The sequence below is a fragment of the Panthera leo genome, chromosome D2 (genome assembly GCF_018350215.1).
Source record: "Panthera leo isolate Ple1 chromosome D2, P.leo_Ple1_pat1.1, whole genome shotgun sequence".
Classification (NCBI taxonomy): domain Eukaryota; kingdom Metazoa; phylum Chordata; class Mammalia; order Carnivora; family Felidae; genus Panthera; species Panthera leo.
The window spans coordinates 30387392-30405577 of NC_056689.1; the positions used below are offsets into that span (position 1 = coordinate 30387392).

General features: G+C 56.7%; 1 protein-coding gene across 1 annotated transcript in view; it reads left to right on the top strand.

Moving 5' to 3' along the window:
* The window catches only part of COL13A1 (collagen type XIII alpha 1 chain), a 146499-nt gene that overhangs the window by 105681 nt on the left and 22632 nt on the right, over positions 1-18186 (top strand). Inside the window, exons 18-31 of the mRNA XM_042908404.1 lie at positions 1067-1111; positions 1981-2013; positions 2743-2769; positions 5281-5334; positions 6155-6241; positions 7846-7899; positions 9032-9076; positions 9457-9522; positions 10691-10714; positions 12468-12530; positions 13589-13633; positions 14008-14160; positions 14777-14875; positions 16353-16397. Of these exons, the coding sequence (XP_042764338.1) occupies positions 1067-1111; positions 1981-2013; positions 2743-2769; positions 5281-5334; positions 6155-6241; positions 7846-7899; positions 9032-9076; positions 9457-9522; positions 10691-10714; positions 12468-12530; positions 13589-13633; positions 14008-14160; positions 14777-14875; positions 16353-16397 (840 nt within the window). The remainder of the gene's footprint in view (positions 1-1066; positions 1112-1980; positions 2014-2742; positions 2770-5280; positions 5335-6154; positions 6242-7845; positions 7900-9031; positions 9077-9456; positions 9523-10690; positions 10715-12467; positions 12531-13588; positions 13634-14007; positions 14161-14776; positions 14876-16352; positions 16398-18186) is intronic.

Consider the following 18186-nt stretch of genomic DNA (forward strand, 5'->3'; position numbering starts at 1 on the left):
TATGGGAACTGCAGCCTGGCCCGAAGGCCACAGCTCTTGAGACCCGAGTGGGGAGGCTGGGCCGGGACAGCGTCTGTCAGGGCCCCGCGTTGTCCTCCAAAGCCTTCAGATGTGCTCAGAGGCAAGCAGCTGCCGCAGGCTCGTGGCTGTCACCTGTCACTGCTCGGCATTCAGAGCCCTGGCCGGGGCTTCATCTCGGGTTCAGCTCATGGCGACAGGAGCTGCCTTCCTTCCTCTCCCGAGCACCCCCACCCCCGACTTCATTGACCCAGTAGGTGAGTCTTGACTCATCATCTCCGCTTGACCTCCATTTGTCGCTGGCTGTCATCTCCAGCCCCATCTACCTCCTGTCCTTCCTGAGCTCACAGCCCGGCCCCACAGGTGTGGCATTTTCACGGGGAAGGCAAAAGAACCTGAGGAGAAAGACGGGACGCTGCTGAGATAGTAGAGCAAACCCCACAATGTCCTGAAGCCGCAGCCCCCTCGGGGCCTCTGGATGGGCTCCAGGCGCAGCCCTGCCTCCACCCACAGTCCCCGCCCCCCAAACCAAGGCCCACCCTCCGCCACGCCCTCTGGAGGAGTTAGACCCAAGGAGGCCGGGAGGAAGTGGCCCAGCCAGCAGGCACCAGAAAATAAGGCCAGAAGGGCCAGGGGGGACCTGGAGGGAGGGGACACCGGTGATGGCCAAGCAACCCCTTCTACCCATGGCCCTGCTGCACTGAGCTCCGAGCCAGCGGGGCCCCTGGCTGGTGGCAGATCTGGAATAGCTCCCCCTGCAGCCCCCTCAGGACTCAGACTCGGCTGGTGGGCCCTTCTTGCTGGGCACCTTTCCTGCACCGTGATCTGCGCTCTGGGACTTGGGCCCTTCCGTGAGTTCACGTGGCCTGTGGTGGCCGCCGGTGGTGGCAGGTCCTCCAAGCTCAGCGTGAGCTGCACGGCCGTCCCGGGCTTCCAGACCAACCAGGATGGACGCCTCGTTGACATCCTTGCAGGCCATGCTTCAAGGGCCGAGGGCCTCAGGCGAGTCAGGCCCTCTCCTCAGCGTTTCTTCTGTTTCTTCCTTCAGGGAGAACGAGGCATGCCGGGGATGCCGGGCAAACACGGAGCCAAGGTACGTGCCCCTCACCCCATCCCAGGCAGCCCCTGCCTGAGCCCCAGCTCTCTCTCTCAAGCCCTGGGACACCTCGGAGGCCCCACTCCTCCTGCCCATGTGCCGCTGTGAAGACGTGAAGGCGGGTACACATCTCCTCCCCAGCCCTCTCCCCTTGCTGTGCCAGCCTGTTCTTCCCGTGAGCCGACACTCACCAGTGCCCTGACGTGGCCAGGCCGCCTCCTGGGCATCTCTGGGTCGTTACAAAGCTTCCCGGGTCACCCGAGCCCTGGCTGCGGTCCCACGCGGGGGGTAGGGACTCCCTAAAAATCACCTCCACTTGGGATTTACTGAGGGGTGCCTTTGGCAGCCTGTTTACCTCCAAGTGGTTGGTCCTGGGCTGATGTGGAAATGGGGTTCGCTCCCAGTTGCTCCCCAGTCCATGAGGGCACAGGCCCAGAGAGCTCTCTGTGAGAAGATCCCCACTTGCAGGCTCAGGGGTCAAATCAGCCACGTCCCATTCTCCCCTGCCGTGCGGCTCTCCCTTCCACCCTCCTTCCTTCCCATCTCCTCTTCCTCCTCCTTTCCTGTCCCACGGAAGCCCTCCCCACATTGCATCCCAGAGAGACCCCCGTCTGGGCCCCCCTGGGCCCCCTGAGCAGGCGGCTGGGAAGCCTGGGGAGCTCACCGGCACAGAGCCTCCTCCTTCCTCGGGGCCTGCTCTCCCCGTGCCACACTCAGCCACCCACCCCTGCTGAGGGTCTGGACAGCGGGCAGAAGCCAGTGGTCTGGCTCCACATCCCCCTCAAGGGGAGGCCGGGAGGCGGGCCGCTCCCTCCGTGCCTGTCCCAGCTGCGGAAAGTCACCATGCCTTCTCTTCTCTCTGCCAGGGGGCTCCCGGAATCACCGTGGCGGGGATGAAGGTGGGTGGAACGTTGTCGCTCAACACACAAGGGGCAGGATGGGGGGAAAGGAGAGAGGAAGACAGAATCGGGCCTTCAGGGACTCAGTGGGCTGGCCGCTGGACCAAGGAGGGGGCAGACAGGATTCAGAAACACTTCTCTTAAGGCCACATTTAGGCCCTTATGCACAACTTGAGCAAGAGAGGCTTAACTAAGCCTTGCAAAGTAAGTAGCGAAGGTTTACCAGCCTCAACTAAAGGTCTCACCCCCCTGCCGGCGTGCAAGGGAACCCGGCGCTTTCCTTCGACCCTCAGAATTCAGCAGCTGTGTGCTTGCCAAGCTTCAGAGCAGGGAACAGGAGACCTTCTCCCGAACCCCACCCGAGCCGCCCGTTGGGTTGGTAGGCAGATGGTTGCGGACCCCCGAAGCACAAGTGTGGATCTCCCGGCAGGTCCACTCACAGGGGGCACCTTGTCCAAAGCCAACGCCCGTTCCTTCCCCTCCCTCCACCTGGGGTGCCTCGCTGGCATTCACATTGCCACATCCCCACCGAGGGGAAGGGTACGGAATCGTCCGGGAGGCCTCCTTTGGCCTGGGACCAGAGGCCTAGGCAGAGGAAAGCCGTGGGCTGGCCAGATGCTTCACCTACCCCATGAGTACCTTTGCTTAATGGCTCCTACACTAGCTTGCTCACTCTCTCTCTCTCTCCCTCATCTCTTTACCTGAGTCTTCTTTTTTTTTTCCACACAGGGTGAGCCGGGGACCCCAGGAGCCAAGGTACTGATACAGAGGGAATGTTCTGGGCTGCACGGAGCATCAAGCATGGGGTGGAGGTGACAGTGGCTGCTGTTGTTATGCTCCTGGTCCCCCTGAGGCTGACCCGGAGCTGGGGACCTGGCTGAGTGGAGGACGGCCCACCCAGGAGGGGCCTGCTGGTCAGGATTGCCTCCCACTCCCTGCATTCTGGTCTGGGAAGCTCGGATAGCTTGCCTACACACCAGCTCCAGCAGGCAATAACTATTGTCCCCTGTGCCTACAGGGCTCTGTCTCTCTTGTCTGGGACCGTAAGAGACGTAACATGAAAAAAGCTTCCATGGTCACATATGTTTGGGAAATACAGACGTAAAAACTATTTCACAGGTTGCTTTACTGCAGGCCTTCTCAGAACCTTTAAGATGCCGTATATGTGTTGGGAAGCTCTAAAACTGTAATTTCTGGTGCAGCATTTTCCAAACTTTCTTTTGACTAGATCATCCTTTTTTTTAAGAGGAACATCTTATGGGACTAGTATTCTGGAAACACTGGTTTATGATCACTGTCCACCATACCCCTCACCACCCCCATCCTCTTATCAGTGACTTTCTCTTCTTACCCCAAAGGGAGACCCAGGAGCAGCAGGGAAGCCAGGGCCCCCAGGTTTGCCGGGGAAGAGGGGGCAGAGGGTAGGATATTGTGTCTTTGAGTGTGTGTCCCCTTCATCCTGGCCTCTGCTGGTCTCCCACTCCCTGCCCCACCCCCATGGCTGGTGTGCTGCCTGCGGTGTGCTGGGGGGGGGGGGAGGGGGGTGCATGTGTCCCCAGAAAGAGGGAGTGCCGGGATGGCCCGGCAAAGCTTCAGAAATCCTGCACTCGGGAACACACCCTCCCTCCTTGAAAGTGTTGGTGACCCAGGAGGAAAGACCAGCAGAAGGAAGGCCTTCCCCCCCCTTCCATCCCCCAGGACCTCGTGGGGCAGCATCTGTATCATTTCCCTTCAGACTCGGCCTGTGGCAGGGCAGACCCCAGTTAAGGCACATCCCAGGCACGGCCAGGCAAAGCAGGGCCTGCTGGGGCCCCAGGACTCCCTTCCCTCCCAGCACGTGGGCCCTTACCCGGCATTCCTCTCCTCCCTGGAGCAGCTTCAGGCTATTTTGTCACTCAGCTTCTATGCACGGTCAGGTGGCAAGGGGAGGCCACCTGAAAACTTGGTGCAGTATCTTCTGTGGCTCCAGTGGCAAAAATCATCGAGACATCTGGCAAATTATGACCCCCGGGGCCCTCAGTGTGTATTATTACCTAGGAGAACCAGCAGCCACCGGGCTGTGGAGAACGCGCCCTCTAGCGCTGGCCTGCAGGGGTTCTTTTGGGGGTGCTCTCCCCGTAGGAGACACTCTGTGGGCGCAAAGTGCCGTCTCCATGGTGTAGAAGGCGGAGCTTCGGTGGACACGGGGGGGCCCGACCTGGCTCTGTCACTCAGGCCGCGAGGGGTCCCGCATTGCCACGGTGCCGCTTCACCTGCGCAGCGAGAGCAGGGCCCTGTGATGCGTGTCATGGGAATAGCTCTTCGTGGCGGAAGAAGATGCTTAGCGAGGGGTGTTAGTCTACTAGAGCCGCCCTGACAAAGGACCACAGACTATGTGGCTCAAACCACAGAAAGTCACGGTCCCGCAGTGCTGCAGCCCGGAAGTCTGAGATCGAGGAGTCAGCAGGGCTCACTGCTTCTGCAGGTCGTGAAGGAGGGTCTGCTCTGTCCCTCCCTCCTTTCTGTTGGTTTGCCGGCAGCCTTGGTGTTCCCTGGCGTGAAGAATTATCACCCCGGTCTCTGCCTTATCCTGACATGGTGTTCTTCCTGTATGCATGTCCGTGTCCAAACTTCCCCTCTTGCGAGGACACCAGTCGTATGGATTAGGGGCCCCACCTCACTCCAGTATGACTCTCCTAGCTTGGCTAATTGCATCTCTGATGACACTATTTCCCAAGAGGGTCACGTTCTGAGATACTGGCAGTTGGAACGTCAACATACGAATTGGGGGAGGACGCGAGTCAACCCATAACAGGAAGCAAACTTCTCAAAATATGGTTAGATGGTTTTTGTCTTCCCTGGAGGCAGGGAGGAGGGAGGCAGAGACCAGGGAGCTCTGAATGCTGGACGTTTTAAAAAATGAAAAGAGCAGAGTACTTTAAAGAGCTTCCCCGACTCCCGGCCTTCTAAACCGTTCACCTGTCCCCAGGAGACCCCAAAAGGGGCTAAGTGCTCTTGGTCCCTGTCGCTTCGTGAATGATGAGGGCCCAGCCCGTATGGGAACAGGAGACCAGGGAGGCAGGCCGTCACCAGTATGAAGTGGCCCAAGGGAGGAGTCAGGTGCAGATGGGGGTCTGGCAGGAAATGGAGTCTTTCAGGAAATGGCCCCCAGAGGGGGAGGGAAGCAGGACAGAGAAAGCCTCAGCTCCATGCTGGTGGGGCCGGTGCCTTCCCGGTTGTCCTGGAGAAGCCGTTCCTAACCCTGCATTGTCTGCATTTCCTCCACAGGGCGAAAAGGGGGCTGCAGGCTCCCCCGGGCTGCTCGGCCTCCTGGGGCAGAAGGTGGGTGTTGGCAAGCTCTGAATGGTGGGCTCCGTGTAAAGGCCTTGGTGTTCACCCGCACCTGACCATTCACACGGGCCCCGGCACGGGAGGTGTCCCTCCCAGATTGGGGGAAAGCAGCTGCAACGCAGCTAGATTATTGTGTGGGGTACCACGTGGGAGCCCCTGATTGGTAAAACAAAACAAAACAAAACAAAACAAAACAACGCCCATATGCAAAGACCAGTAGCTATGACCTTGTCAGATCTCTTTGCACCAGCTCTGAAAATGCGCGCCCTAGTACATGAGATCCATCAGACGGTCCATTTAAAACAAAACAAAAGACTAGAGGTCAAATACGTTTGGGGAGAGCTGCATAAGACAGGCCCCTTGGGATGGCACAAGGCACCCTAGCCCATCAGGGCCTCAGAGCACCCTGCAGGGAAGGAGCCTGCCCTGCTCCATTTCACTCTGCCTTTCCTGACATCCTTTGGCCACCAGACTCCTTTTTCACATGCCAAATATTCCCCACCCGCTGAAGGAAGTGTCCATGGACACACTCTGAGAGTCTAGACCCAAGTTACAATGGGTCTCCTGTTTTAGCTCCCTACCTGTTCCCCTTCTGTAGCTGGCTCCATTGTCTGCTCACATCCTACGGCCCATAAGACGAGGCCAGGCTTCTGAGGGCCTCTGGGCCCGGCCTGGACCGAGGGGTGGTCTGCTATCTCCACCCCGTGGAACCACGAGGGGGGAAAGACAGGGATCAGCCACCTCCTTCCAGAGCTAGACGGACCCAGTGATGGTTAACTTACCTCCCATCCTCCCACCCTTCCACCCCCAGGGAGAAAAAGGCGACGCTGGCAACTCCTTTGGAGGGGGCAGAGGGGAGCCCGGCCCCCCAGGGCTACCTGGGCCCCCAGGCCCAAAGGTGAGTTTCCCTGTGGGATCAGCACTCAAGGGGGATGCTGTCTGTGGCCTTTATCTTCAGCCCATTCTTGGGGACTCTGTCCTGAACACCTTGCCCTCTCTCATGCTCCAGATGTGTTGGTTTTCCAGTGGATTCTACAAAGGCAATTTGGACCGAGGGCCTGATTCTAAGTGGTGACTGACCATGCAAGGGAAACAGTCAAGAGGGCGGATAGATGGTCCCCTTGATCCAAATGGCTATGATATAACTGAGTCAGGAACCGATGGCTACAGAACCTTAGGACAGACAGAAAGGCCCCTCACCCAGGCTCAGAATAAGTCAAGATCAGGGATCAGCCGGGCTCCACCACCGGGTGCTGGCACATTGGGTGGGGGAAAGGGGCTGGGGAGCAGCAGTGGGGTCATCTGCAAATGGGACAGCCCTCACCTTCCTGGCACTGGGTGGAAACGCAACGGTAAGATTTGGGTTTCCCAAAGCAGGTGCCTTTTGTGCTACTTGGTTTATGCCAGTAGCATAGGGACATGGGGACGTTCTTTCTCTTGGCCTGTAAGGAAAGGACTCATGACACGATTTCAGACAACACACACATTCATCCTACCAACGTTTGTCAAGGGGTGGCTGTGAGCAGGGCCCCACCTGGGCTGCAAGGCTGCAGAGAATCTGCCCTCCACTTGCTCACAGTCTAGCAGGAGAAACAAACCCACAATTCACACGGATATAGTGTAGGGGGTTGGGGGCAGAAGGAAGCCCATAGACAGGTGAGATGAAGTGGCAGAAAGGGTCTCGGGCCCACCCCCACATGCCCACCTGACTGTGGCTCGTGCCCTGTCATGATCACCAGCTTTGCCAAAGGTGGCCCTGCCACCTGGGCTCTGGGATCCCCGGGGCTGGAGTCTGTCCCAATCTGTCCCACCGACCCCTCAAGGAGTGGATACCTGGCATGTCTTGGGTCTTGACCTGGGGTTAAGGATGGCTGGGGACTATCCCTGCATCCTGGGACAAAAAGGAGGAAAGATAGAAGGCTGCTCCCAAACCTATGTCCTCCTTCCAAGTCCAGGCAAAATGTTGACTAGGGGAAGTACGTGCAGTGGGCCTCCTCCCATCTCTCTCTGCACCTCCCCTCCTAGACCTCCTGGCGCCCCTCCCTACATGCCCTGGGCCTTCTCGGTCCCCTCTGTCTCCCAGGCAGGACCTGAGGAGTTGTGCCTTTCCAAGTGTCCCGGGTTCCAAAGTGACCTGGCCCCCTGCAGCCAGGGGCAGCCGGCAGTCCACACATGGGGGCTGCCACAGAACTGGCCTGTGTGTGTTAATCAAGAAATGAGGAGGGCCCGGCAGGGCGGTATGGACCCCAGAAAGCCGTGCTGGACTCAGAGGAGGAAGGGAGTAGGCAGGGAAGGCTGCCAGGAGGAGGTGAGACCCAGGCTGGCTGGGTGGGAGTCAGATAAGTAGAAGGAGGTGAGTTAGCAGAAGCCAGTGCAGACACTGACGGAGATCCGAAGACACTCAACACCCAGAACATCAACAGCAAGGCCCTCGTGTGGCCCCTTAGGCAGCCGGCCGAACTGCCCTGCACACCCTCAGCCCGTGACTCTCCTCTTCCCCAGGGAGAAGCTGGTGTTGATGGCCAGGCCGGCCCCCCAGGACGGCAAGGAGACAAGGTACAGAGGCCCCCAGTTCCGAGACAAGGGGCAGCTTGGGAGCTCAGGCCCCAGCTCAGAGAGAGAAAGAATCATGGCGGCCATTCCCACAGCTGGACCCCCAGGGCACAAGGCTGATGGGCCGTGGCTCCTGGGGCCATCACTCCTGTAGGCTGGGGAGAGCCTTCCCCCAAGTCAGCAGTCATGCAAAGGCTGGCTCGGGGGTGCACGCTTGGGCCAGGGAGCCTCCCAGAGCCTCTGCTTCTGTGAGCTTCCACACCGCTGGTAAAGGTGGGGCTCCCACTCCTCTCCGGCTCCTTCCTGTGGGAGGGTCAGGTCGGTGCTGCCCCATCCCTCACAGGTGCTCAGCAACTGAAATGCTGTGGGGACAGGGGCGTAAGGGTCAGGTTACCTGCAGGTGGCAGTGACTCGACGCTCCATGAGCTGGCCCACTGCAGGGTCACGAGGAGCTGAGTTCTATTAAAGGGACTGTTGTCCCTTTATCTTTACTTTCTATCTTGACTTTTGAAATTTGTCTTGAATGTTAACGTTGTCCCAGAACAGTTAGAAGTGTGGTTTGTTTTCATTTCTTCCCCGATAGCTCTGTCCTCTTTCCAGCAGGAGCAACCCCCACCCCACCCACCAGGGAGGTTGAGTGCTCCCCTTACGCTGAACTCCCTTTTTCCATCCTGCAGTTTGGGGCTTTCACACTCAGGCCTCTGGAAGAACCCACGGTCCTTCCGTGGCAATTACGACCACCCAGGCCATTGGCAAAAAGTTACTGAGCTCTTGCTCCTTGAGCTGACTGGAAATACAGCGGAGCAAAGGGCCTGGTCCCTGCACCCAAGGAGGTGGCTGACTTAGGGGCTGGGGAGAGGTGGCCAGGCAGACAGGTGGAGTCCCTAACCACTAACACAGGACAGAAAGAATGTCCTTCCAGTGAAAAGCAGCGGAGCCCAGAGGCGCTGGGAGGCACAGAAGAGGGCCTTCGGGTGGAGACGCTTCCTGGAGGGGTAGAGCCGGCACTTTAACGCACAGGGACGTTTGCAGCCTCTTGGCCTGAGCTGAGATGAGCCTCCCGGCCCTCTGGGGACATCAGGTTCTCTCGTACCCAGCCCTGACTGCGTCTCACTCCAACTTTGTCATACGACAGGGTGAGCCCGGAGCAGCCGGAGAACAGGGACCGGCTGGCCCCAAGGTACGTGCGTCTCTCGCCCAGAGTCCCAGTGCGACATCTCACTTCCCTGGGCTCACGGCACGAGGTGGCTGGACTCTGGGTCTTGACGGGGAGGGAGGGAAAGATTGTGGCAGGAGGTTCGCGACCGCAGCCGTGACTGGACTCGGTCTTCTCCAGGCCTGGCTAGTCCCCAGCTGTCACACGGAGTCTTCTGTGTTCGTCGTGGAACCTCTGGGCACCCTGCCTCAGTGTTGGGAACCCACTGACAGGCTCCCCATCCTGCTGCTCTAGGTCCACCCGGGCGCAGCCAGGCATCACCCGTGTTGGGGACAATCCCGTCTAACAGCGGGCAGCGGTTGCTGGGCCCCGGGCCGGGGGGTGAGACCACGTTTGTCTTGCAGGGCAGCAAGGGGGAACCAGGCAAAGAAATGGTGGACTATAATGGGAACATCAACGAGGCTCTCCAGGTGAGTGGGGGCTAACCCAGACTCTAGAGATCTGGAGATGCCCCGGGGGCCTCCAAGGCTCTGCACCACGGCCTTGATGAGGGAGCGCTCCAGCACCCCAGTTAGTGTCCTTGAGGCCAGGCTAATGGGCAGAGCTTCCAGAAGAGAGGCCCCCTTGCTCTGTCTCCCTTGGCCTCTGCCTGCAGCCTCCGGGAAAATGCACCTCCCTCGTTTGGCAGCCGGGAGGCCCAGCCCTTGGTGTGGCCCGGCTGGCGGGTTATCCTGGCTCTGGGGAACTGAGAGCCGTAGCTGGAGCATCCTGGCACCCTGTGGGATGTTGACCTATCCAGGGTTCTGGAGCCCCGTTTCTTCAATAGCCCTTTCACATGGTAGAATCTGTCTTTCTGAAACATATCTCCTTTGCGTGCCTATTTAATCACGTTTCAAGTTCATATGGTACCCACCCTTTGAAGCAGGGTATCGCCATGAATGGCTAGAGCATGCTCGTTGGGAGTTGTGGGGGAGGGGTGCCCTGCATGTTGTAGGGTGATTAACCACTAGATGCCGCTAGCACCCCTCCCCCAGTTGTGACAACCAAAATATGTCTCCAGACATTCCCAAAAGTCCCCTGGGGGCCAAACCTCATCCCCGGGGTTGAGAACCACCGCTCAAAAGAAAGTACCTCTGTGAATCCATCTGGAAGGTGTATAATCCTGATTTCACGCCAACGCTGTCCCTCTGATTTCTTGAGTGGCTCCATATCTTCCTATACGGTTCCGTATCTTGAGCGGCTCCCTTGTTTATGAGGAAGTACGTCGGAGGCTGGAAATCTGGGCTCTGGGGGAAGAGGAAAGAACAAGGGAGAGTCCCAGTCGGTGATTAGAGAGAATAAGAGATGTGTTGTGCCCTCCTGCTTTGGCAAAGTGAAGGGAAGTCTGCGGTCCATTTCGGGACTTGACTGAGTTCGTTGTGGGAGAGCCTCAGAGCAGCATTTGGTGAGGCGTAGCGACTTGTCTGCCCAGTGCGAGAGGTGGGGTGGTGTGGGTTGGGAAGCACGGAGCCCACCAGCAGGGCCTACCCCTACTGTGCTCCTAAGGGGAGGCCCAGCTCCCACGTTGCCTGGGCCAAGGGGTGCCTCCAGATGGCTCTGGAGTTGTTCTTCAACTGATTGCATGGCTTTGGTTTTCAGGAGATCCGAACGCTGGCCTTGATGGTAAGTCTTCCCCTTTCTGTTGGGTGCAGGGCTGGGGGCTGGAGGCTGGGGGCCAGGGGAGGGCAAGGACTTGAGGTGTAGCTTCCAGAAAGCAGGTGCTAGGCATCTGGGTTTGGACTGACCGTGAAGTGCTGGGGCAGAGGGTGAGGGGAGCCCGAGCAGGGGGGTCTCAGGAGCCTCCCCCACCCAGGGTCCCAGTTGTCCTCTGGACAGCGTGTTCCTATGCTTCTCCATAAAGCTGTGTCAAGGAGATGGAGGTAGAGAAGAGGCTGCTCTTTTTTAAGTTTATTTATTTTGAGAGAGAGAGAGAGAGAGAGAGAGAGAGAGAGAGAGAGAGTGTGTGAGCAGGGGAGGGGCAGAGAGAGAGGGAGAGAGAATCCCAAGCAGGCTCCACACGGTCAGTGCAGAGCCCGACTCGGGGCTCGATCTTACGAACCGTGAGATCATGACCTGAGCCGAGATCAAGAGTCCGACACTTAACCGACTGAGCCACCCAGGTGCCCCAAGGAAGATGCTTTTATAGGCTTCTCGTTTTCCTCAACCTTCAGCCAATAAAATCCATAACCCTAAAAAATCAGTAGCAACTCAACCTCCGCATTTTCACCTTCCCTAGGAATCAATTTCATTTTCTGCACTCAGAAAGCCAGAGAATTCCAAGCCCAGGTTTTACTTGTGCACCTACCAGTGACAGGCCTGTGCATTTTTGTGGTGAATATTTATGGTTAACACAACCACCCCGAGGTTTAAGTTCCATGTGGAGAGAAGAAAGGAGATCACAAAGTTCTCAAACTGTTGGGATTTCATTTCACTTACTATTTTTCACGGCCACGTGCCCCAGAAGGCTTAGGGGGTGTACAGATCCAGAATCAAGCACCAGGCACGGCATCCCCTGACCCCGGAGGTGGGTATTAACATCACACGATTCTGGAATCGATGAGCTTCGTTTGGGAACATTAAAATATATTATTTGAAGTAGTATTCGGAGCTGAACTTTCATGGAATTCTTGGTTCTTTTAAAATCAACCTCAAAGTATAAGTTACACACAATAAAACGTACCCACTTTTGGGTAAAGTTGGATAAGCTTTGACGAATGCACATACCCACGTATCCTCCACCCCAGTCACTCCAGAAAGTTCTTTTATGTGCCTCAGGCGTCAATCCCACACCGACCCTCAGCCCCGGGGCACCACGGATCTGCTTTCTGTCACAGTAGATTACACTTGCCTTTCTTGGAGTGTCATTTGAATGGAATCACACTGTATTCTCGTCTGTGTCTGGCTTCTTTTACTCAGCATAATGTGTCTGGGTTTCATCGGTGGCCTGGCAGGAACCAGTGCCTGCTTCATTTTTTACTGCTAAGTAATATTTCATTGTATGGGCTGTCGCAGACCTTCACCTGCTGATGGCTATTTGGACTGTTTCCTGGAGGCATTTTTAAGTCCCCGTCAGGAGAGGTCAGGATCATGTTCTTGGAGCCCAGGAGCCCCCAGGGGTGTTCAGAGGGAGAAGAGGAAGAGGCTGTTAGGCGTGGCTCTAGGTCGGTAGGGAGGGGGAGCATCACTCTAACCCAGACGCACTCAGGGCTCATCTGCCTTACACAGTGGGAACCCCATACTGTTTCCTTTGCAAAAAGGATGAAATGTTTGAAAATGATTGATCTCCGGAAACCAGCCTCCACACACACCCCTCTGGCAACAGGCCACGCCTCCTTGGTTGGAAAGTTCCTCCACGGGTCTTTCTTTTCTTTCCTAGGGGCCCCCTGGTCTTCCCGGGCAAATCGGCCCACCCGGAGCCCCGGGGATCCCAGGCCAGAAGGTAACACTTGTCTTGACAAGGGGGGGGGGGCGGGCCCCGCAGAGGTACCGCGTGTGTCCCTGAGTGCGGAAGCCAATGGGTGACCCTCTAGTGTTCCCTGCAGAGCCACCATGGCAACTTGGCCTGTGACTCCTCCCGCTGCTCCCAGGCGCCCCAGGCCCTACCTTGCCCACATCGCAGCCACCCCCACACCGGCCACCTCGGCTCTGCTGCCTGACTTGGGCTCCTGTAATCCACAGGCTCCTTTGGTGTGGTGGAGCCTGGGTCTAGACAAGCCATGCTCCAGGCAAAACCATGTGGGGACCCCCAACCTACCCATCAGGCGACGTGGCACTTAAGCTCCTCCCCGATCTCCCTCCTCCCTCACTCCCTGCCTTTGCTCTTTTATATTCTGCCTCACCCTTGTGATTTTCTCAGAAGACCCTGCACGTTTGCCCCTCTGTCCTCTGCTCATGAGGGCCCCTGCCCTGAAGCTCCTTCCCCTCTTCCCCTACCTTTCCCACTCCTCATAGTGTGAGCCCAACTCAAAGGCCACCTCCTCCTTGAAGTCTTCCCTGATCTACCAGGCAGAATTCACTGCCCTTTCCTCTCTGCTCCCCTCATAGCCTCATTTTGCCTTGGAGACGTGGCTCGTTGTTTACTGGCCTCAAAGACAGAGACCAGGCCTCCTTTATCTCCCTCCTTGACCTAAAGAAGAGGCTTGGGTTGACGTGAAGATACAGGGAGCTCCCCCTGGGGCAGGCGGGACAGGAGGGCTGGGTTGGGGGGCACTGGGAGACAACAGCCCCCCAGGGAGTACCCAGGGCCCTCAGTGGCAGCACGCAAGGTTGTGGCCAAAATGTGGCCTGTGGGGCCAGGAGGCCCGGACTCGGACCTAGCTCCATTCTGCACAGACCGCAGGCCTTGGGCACACACCTCTGCCCTGGGGTCCTCACCTGGAAATGGAGTCAGTGCAAGTACATACCTCCGGGGGACCCTGGCACATGGGAAGCGCCCCATAAATGACAGTTATCATTCGTCTCTGCTCTGAGAGTGACCTTTAGTTGTTCTGGCCACAGGGGGAGATTGGACTTCCAGGCCCTCCAGGACACGATGGGGAAAAGGTAAGAACAGACACTCCCAGACAAGCCTCCGAAGATGGACCTTGACCTGGGCTGGCAGGGGGACCGGGAGGGGGGACAGAAGGCTCTGGAAGAAGCCCAGGTGTGAGCCTTGTGGGGAAGAGAGTAGGGGAGGTGGGGGCCAACCCTACGCAAGCCTGAGCCCCACATTGCCGGCCCCAGAGGAGCCAGGAAGACCAGGCTGGGCTGGGCTGGAAGTTTCTAGAATTCCCAGGGAAAGTGGACAGGCTCTTCGCCTGGGCCAGTCAAGCACTGAAGAGCCACATCCTTTGGACCTCCCGTTCTTTCCTGTTCTCTCTCTCTCTCTCTTTTCTCCATTAGTGTATATAAATAAGTATTGCTGATATTTTCTAAAGGGACCTCGAGGCAAACCAGGCGACATGGGCCCTCCCGGTCCCCAAGGCCCCCCAGGAAAGGCTGGGCCCACAGGAATGAAGGGTGAAGACGGACACGTGGGGAGCCCGGGAGAAAAGGGGGAGAAAGGGGAGACGGGGCAAGCAGGCCCACCGGTGAGTGCTGGGCCGGCCGGGACCCTACCCTGTGACGCGTGTATGCTTGCACAGTGTGCCACCCCAGCATGGCTTTCTCAGGGTCCCCACTGCAGCCTGGGCCAGAGACCTGCAGCCAGGAAGTGGGGGCAGGAGACTCAGCTGTGTTTCCCTTCAAGCCCCCCCACCCTTTTCTTTTATGAAGGCCAGTTTCCTATCTCAGGAGAACTGGTCCTGTTCTGTCATCTCCTGTGTCCTGGGGAAAGTTGCTGAGCCTTGCAGAACCTGTTCTGTCATCTCTAAAATGGGGATAAGAATGCTTCCCCTGGACCCTTCACTGGGTTGTTGGGAAGGCGATGAAGTCGTAGGTGTAAATGTGCCTCTTTGGAAAGTATGCGGAAGCCTGACACCCCGGAGAGGCTGCAGGTACAAAGAAAGGACCGTACCCAGTCCAGCCAGGCTGCCGACTTGACCTGGGAGTCTTCTCTGGGCCTCAGTGGTTTTTATCTGTGAAATGGGCACCATCCTAGACACCTGCCCTTGGAGGAAGGGAGCCATGTGTGCATGCCACGGTTGGTCGCAGAGGCCCACTTGATGACCTTGTTCTTGACTAACAGAAATCTTTGTCGATCTGTAGGGTCTAGACGGCCCAACTGGGGAGAAAGGAGAACCAGGTGGCCAAGGGAGACCCGGAACAACAGGATTGCCTGGCCCGATCGGGCTCCCGGGATTTACAGTAAGGCGAGAGGGCAGGGTATCAAGGTTGTCAGCAGGCAGCTGTGGACGAGGGCATGCGAGCAGGGGCGCCCTCGCTGTGGTCACCAGCCCAGCGGATGCCCGGTGCTATAACGATGCTGCATTAACCCCCGCCCGCCTGGCTGGCCTCAGTGGGGGGCGGGCATGTTCTCTTGATGAGCAGCTACTCCGTGCAGGGTACTGACTGGAGTGTGAACAGTGGTTCCCCCTTCTTCCGCTCACGGCACGGCGGCCCCTGCCTTCAGGCACCAGCCTGGTTCAAAGGCGCTAGAATCTTAGACTCAGAATTCTCCTCTTAGAAGTATAAAGAACCTCAGAGGTCAACCCGCCCCACCTCTGACCCAGCGCAGGAGTCCCTCGGGAGCCACTAACTGGGGCTGCCCCACCCAGATGGCCTCCTGACGTGTCCCCTCCAGAGTGGAGCGGGGGACCTGCTCCTGGATGTGGTGTGGGAGCTTCCTCGTCGCCCTCCCACCACGGGCCCTTGCTCTGTTCCCAGAGCTGTATTCATTTCTGCAGCTGCGTTGCAAATCACAAGTTCAGCCGCTTAAGACAGCACGCGCCTGTGACCTCAGAGTGTCTGTGGGTCAGGCGTTTTAGGCCACCGGGTCTTCTGCCCGGGGCCTCACGAGGCTGCGGTCAGGCTATTGGTCTCTGTTCTCACCCAGGTCCTCATCCAAGCTCGCTGCTGTTGGCATGGTCCATGCCATAGTAGGACCATGTGCCTTGCCATAGTAGGGCCGCGTCCCTCAGCTACTCCAGGCTGCCAGTGCGGGCTGTTCCCCGTGACAGACAGTTCACATTAGAGCAGCTTGCTTCTTCAAGGTCAGGGCCGGCAGGAGTCTCTCAGTGCCTGCTTCCAACAGAGCTGTGTGTGTGTGTGTGTGTGTAACATATTTCTAACATAACCTTAACATGTGTATGTTATAGTTTGTACCGTGAACTTGTAACATAACCACAGGAGGGACATCCCATCACCTTTGCCAGGTGCCATATTCTGTTGGTTAGAAACAGGTTTCCGGTCACTGTAGGGTCTGTGCACGGCAGGATCCACGCACAGTATCGGCCTCTCCTCCCGTGGGATGGAACCACAGAGTCTTTTTTTTTTCTTGATGTTTAGTTTTGAGGGACAGAGCATGAGCAGGGGAGGGGCAGAGAATCCCAACGTGGGGCTCGAACCCACAGACCGTGAGATCGTGACCTGAGTCCAAGTCCGACCCTCGACCGACTGAGCCACCCAGGCGCCCCATGGGACCGCAGAGTCTTGAAGACCGCGATCTCAGGGCCCTTGCCGGGGCATCATCCATCAGGCTGACTGCCTCCTCAGCCTCCGAGATGTCCCCCGGTCACACCTAGGCCTAGTCTAGTGCTGGTTGGTTTGTCACACATTTGAAGGTATTCCTGTGCCAGCCTTCCCTGAGGGCCGGCATCCACACCGTGGTGTTTTGTGCCCACAGGGGGAGAAAGGAGAGCCCGGGGAGAAGGGAGACCCAGGAGTGGAGGTAGGTTGTACCTGCCCTACTTTCTGTGTCATTGGGGTGGGGGGGGGGGGTGGTTGACAGAGGTCTCATCACACCACAGCCCCTCCAGGGTTCCTGTGCTCTAGAAAGAAACCCACAACTGCCCGACACAGGGACCGAGGAAGAAGCTGAACATTCACTGAACATAGAGGCTCGGCCTCAGAGCCCCGGTTCACGGTCTCCCCCTTGGTGTTCACAGAGCACCCGCCATGCTTCGTTCCCGGTGCTAGAGTCTGGAGGTAGGAAAAGAAACAGAGCCGTCTCTATGCAGCCAACAGTCCCAGCAGCAAGCATACAATGGTTAGCAGCTCAAGGAGTTAGGTGAGCATCCTAGAAGATGGGCCATTTGAGCAGGGTCTTGAAGACTTTGTAGGAGTTTGCCTCGAAGCTCCGGAAGCCGGGCTTTCCAGAGAGACGCGTTATTCTCCGAGAGATGTCTGGTGAAGGGAGGAGGACACAACAGTGGAGAGGAGCTCAGGATGGAAGTCAGGTTCTCACAAGATGAGAGGGATTCCGGCCTATTTGTAGGCTCAGGGAAAGAGCCAGGAAAGCAGCAGAGCTCAGTGGTATGTGAGGGAGAGGACGTTTGGTGGGTGGGCCAAGGCCACCCAGACAGAGCCAAGGAAGAGACCACCAAGGCTTCCCAGCCCCCAGAGAGGTCCCCTGCCCCCGGTCACGTTCAGTGTCACCAAGGCCCAGCCTCACTTAGGGAGACAAACCTGATGATATGATATGGTTACCGAGGTGGACGTGCATGGTCTCCTAACGGAATGCTCCGAAATGCGGGAAAAGCACCACACATAGAAATGTTCCTTCCAGAAGTATTTAAAGTACAAATTGGAAACAGGCTACATTTCTAACAAGAAGGAAATGATTCAATAACTTACGGTTGATAATACTACTGGTAATAAGGGTCCCCATGTTTGAGAATGTTTGTGCCAAGCACTGTTCCGAGCCCCAGCTGGGGAGGAACTCATTACGTGCCGTGCAGTCGCCATGAAAAGGACGCTTGTGGGGAACGTACTCAAAACATAGAAAAATTTGTTCTACTTAAATGAAAAACCAGCAGAGAATCAAATTATACATATAGATATAATTTATGATAATCATCATAAATTATATATATATATCATGTATATGTATCATGTATATATATAATCATATATATATAATTAATGATAATCATCATTAAGTACGGACGTATTCAAATACATTTTACGCCGCATCAAAAAAGCGTGGAAGGAAATAAAGCAAAATATTAGTATTCAGATGTTTATTCTTTTTCATTCTTTCAATCCCTTGTAATTTACAAAATATTTTAATGGGTCTGTTATTAATTATTTTATTTTCCAAATTATCATACGGTGAAATCGACGTCTGTATAGTTCGTGAATTTTATTCAATACATAGGTTTGGGTAGCTTCGACCACAATTAGGATACATGAACTACTTATTTATAATAAGAAAAAAAGCAGTAAACTTTTTCACAAAAGAAAATCGAGTTTCCAGAGGTTGAGCCGAGAAGTCCACAGATCCAAGAGACATTAGAGGTACCAGTTCTGCCCGGTGTAGGGAGCTCCTCTCTGATGGCCTGGCAGAGAGGTCACACCCTGGCCACACTCCATGGGATTCTAACTCTGGGAAGGCGAGAAGAGCTTCAAAGTTGAAATGGGGTGAGCAGCTCAGAAAGGAGCAGGCAGGACTTCCCCTTGCCTCCTGGGTGACTGACTGTGGGCAAATGGATGTCCATCCTGATCAGAAACAGAATCTG